This window comes from Etheostoma spectabile, chromosome 10 (assembly GCF_008692095.1).
Source record: "Etheostoma spectabile isolate EspeVRDwgs_2016 chromosome 10, UIUC_Espe_1.0, whole genome shotgun sequence".
In the NCBI taxonomy this organism is placed as follows: Eukaryota; Metazoa; Chordata; class Actinopteri; order Perciformes; family Percidae; genus Etheostoma; species Etheostoma spectabile.
The window spans coordinates 5,527,511-5,530,580 of record NC_045742.1 but is presented as its reverse complement, the minus strand read 5'-3'; the positions used below and the strand labels follow the sequence as shown (position 1 = coordinate 5,530,580).

Below are 3,070 nucleotides of genomic sequence, written 5' to 3'. Positions count from 1 at the left end.
TTCTTTTGGAGATTATGGCGAACTAGTGTGTATTGTAGCAGTGTTTTGCCATTCAGAACAAGCTAGCATGTGCTACGGTTAGCCAGACCCGGGTAACCCGGAGACTGAAGGCAGAGGACATTCAGAAACCTGCATCTCACTCAAAAAACGTATGGATAGTTTTTTTTCCAAGTTTGCAAGTGTGTGGAAGCACCAGAGGCTATAAGTTTATAACACCCCAAATCCCAGAAAAAGTGATTTTTTTATTTCATAATATGAGCAATTTAAAGTAGTCAATGAAAACTACAATCTTTTTCTGACTTTAATCAAGTGTGTTGTGCCCAAAAATGCCCATAAATATATAGCTCATTTGCTGTAGTTAGCAGGAGTTAACTGTTGCAGCGCTGGTTAATGCTATGCTAGAAAACTAATTAAATGTGAATGTTTTGCATTCAGGTTTTGATTGTTTTGTTAAAGAAAATCCCACACAATTAGTCACTTGTATTTATTTTATTACCAACGTGGCGTTGGTAAAATGTGAATGCAAATTACTTTTATATGAACAAAACTTTTGTATATAACACAGTTTCAAAAATACATACTTTAAATGATCAATCAAAATCAACACATTGTGTATTAAGTAGAATGTAATGATATTAATATGAATAAAATTGATTCATAGGGAAGGCACAGGAGGAGGTTGGTGAGCAGTGGAGACTTAAATGTGAAGACATTCAATGCTGAGTGAGTCCAACACTTCCTTAAAGGTCCCATGGCATGAAGATTTTATTTTCTGAGTTTTTTTTTTCCAACATTAATATGCGTTCCTCCAGCCTGCCTATTATCCCCCAGGGGCAAGAAATGGCAATAGGTGTAAACCAAACACTGGGTATACTGCTCTGCCTTTGAGAAAATGGAAGCGCAAATGGGCCGATCAGGAATTTTGCTCCTTATGAGGTCATTAGGGGCACGTCCTAAGGAAAGCTCACTGTGGGACTGGCTCTAGTGGCTGTAATTCTGCACCAAGTCTGAATTTTGTGAAATAGACTTCAGATACAATATTAGGGGACCACTGAGGTCTATATAAAAGCATCCAAAGAGAACCATATCATCAGACTTTTACAGCCCACTGGATTCTCTTCCTGAAGGCAGTTAATAGATAGTAGAGCTGCAACCATTAGGTGACTAATCGATTAGTCGATTGACAGAAAAATGATCGCCCGCTATCCTGACAGTCGATTAACAGTTAAAGCAAATTTTAATGCAAAAATAACAGAGCAGCTCTCAAATATGAGGGTTGTCTGATCTTTTCTGTTGTTATTAATCTGAACATTACTGGGCTTTGGACAAGTTTTGCAGGACGGAGCCACAGTGCCTCTGCAAAATATCCTCGGGAACTTGTTTTGGTGGAACGTGTGTACAGTACGTTCAAAGGTAGTTTTAGTTGTGCAACAGAAAACTCAGATTGGACAGGTAGTGAAGCTAAAAGGACATACGGCGGAATTTCCGGAAGCAACGGGGCAATCTAGGAATTGGAAGGGCGTGGATATAAACTAGCTTTGGACTGACAAAACAAGAAATTTAAAGACATTACCTTGGACTTGAGATGGACGTTTTTCACTATTTTCTGACATTTGATAGACCAATTGACCAATCAATTCATTGAGGAAATAATCATTAGTCGCAGCCTTAATATACAGTTAAATATCTAATGTGACATATCTGCGCTTCAGATGTATTCCCCAAACATGTGCTTTGCACAGACCATGTGTGCATCATATGGTTCACATATGATGAAACATCATCATTAATCTGAGCCGATATCACCTCACATACGTTTTAGATTCTTGCTGACAAGCGATAAGTGAGAAGCTCTGATGATCAGAGTCGAGATGCACCAGGTCCTCAGTGGGGGGAACAATCAGCGGAGCTTCATTTTGATCTCAGCAACACGTTTGTTGTGTCGTCTGCACGCCAGCTGCTGCTTCCCCTGTGAGGATTCATTGGCAAAACAACAAAAGAGAAAACTTTCTTAGGTGTTTTTTGCTCTTGTTAGTGGTGTCGATTACAAGGTCTGAACAATGGACAATTACAGGAAAATGTGACTTTAGGAGCATTAGCCACATGTGATGTGCATGTGTCTCAGTCAAAGGACAGCAGCACACTGTGAAGTGTTTTAGTTCAGTCATATATCATGAAGCAGATTCTTTTCAAGACAGGTGAACAATAGTGGGAGCAAAAAGTAAATGTATGGTTTCACAGGTATGTTTTTTCCAAGGTTTTTGGGGTTTTTTGCAACAATGACTGGGAGGTATTCCACGAAGCTAACCACACACAAAAACATCTAGTGGTTATCTTCTGGGGAAGGTGGGGAGAGAAGAAGAAGAAAAGGCCAGGCTTCTTTCCTCAAGGAGGTTTTTGGTATCCGTTGATAGGGCTCCCCGCCTGAGGACAGAAAAATAAACTGTAAGTGAAGACGACAAAGACAATAAACATGAAGTAAGTGCAAGAAGGGAAATCAGAGAGAAAAATGCCTTGAGAGGAAATGTTCCAGTAAGTAATGGCAGGTCTATAGACATCTAGATATCAATATTAAAACTTTGCTTGATTTGGCTAAAAAAAGTGTACGGTGTTTAGATTTCTAGGTTGTAGGCTCCAACTACATGGTGAAAGCTAAATGAACGCACTGAATGCACAAGAAGACATTCCTCCCCTGAATAATGCTCCCATAAGTCATTTGTTCAAGGAACAAGTATATCTCGTACATAATAGCGTCGCCCTTTAGCGGCTGTAGAAATTATAATGGGAGTAGTCTCGCATTGCCAGACCTTCCTCCACAGCGCTGTGGAGGAGGGTCTGGCGAGTCCACACAGCATTCCGGGATAGAGGAAAAACAAGCTCTGGTTTATTGGCATTTATTTAAACCAATCACAATTGTCTTGGCTAAGCGTCAGACGAAGCAACGGTGCCAAAAGGAAGAAACCATTGCCTTCCTTTTAACTCAGCTTCAGGAAGTAACTTGTTTTGGTGAAACGTGTACGTTCAAAAGTTGTTTTAGTCGTGCAACAGAAAACTCAGATTGGACAGATAG

The 3,070-nt window shown here is 40.0% G+C and overlaps 1 protein-coding gene across 3 annotated transcripts in view; it reads right to left on the bottom strand.

The window, feature by feature from the left end:
- Positions 1-2,141: 2,141 nt before the first annotated feature.
- Positions 2,142-3,070, bottom strand: part of LOC116696361 (uncharacterized) — a 15,048-nt gene continuing 14,119 nt past the window's right edge. For all 3 annotated transcript variants that reach the window (XM_032527259.1, XM_032527257.1, XM_032527256.1), the window contains exon 8: positions 2,142-2,424. In XM_032527259.1, the coding sequence (XP_032383150.1) occupies positions 2,386-2,424 (39 nt within the window). In that variant the 3' untranslated portion in view covers positions 2,142-2,385. The remainder of the gene's footprint in view (positions 2,425-3,070) is intronic.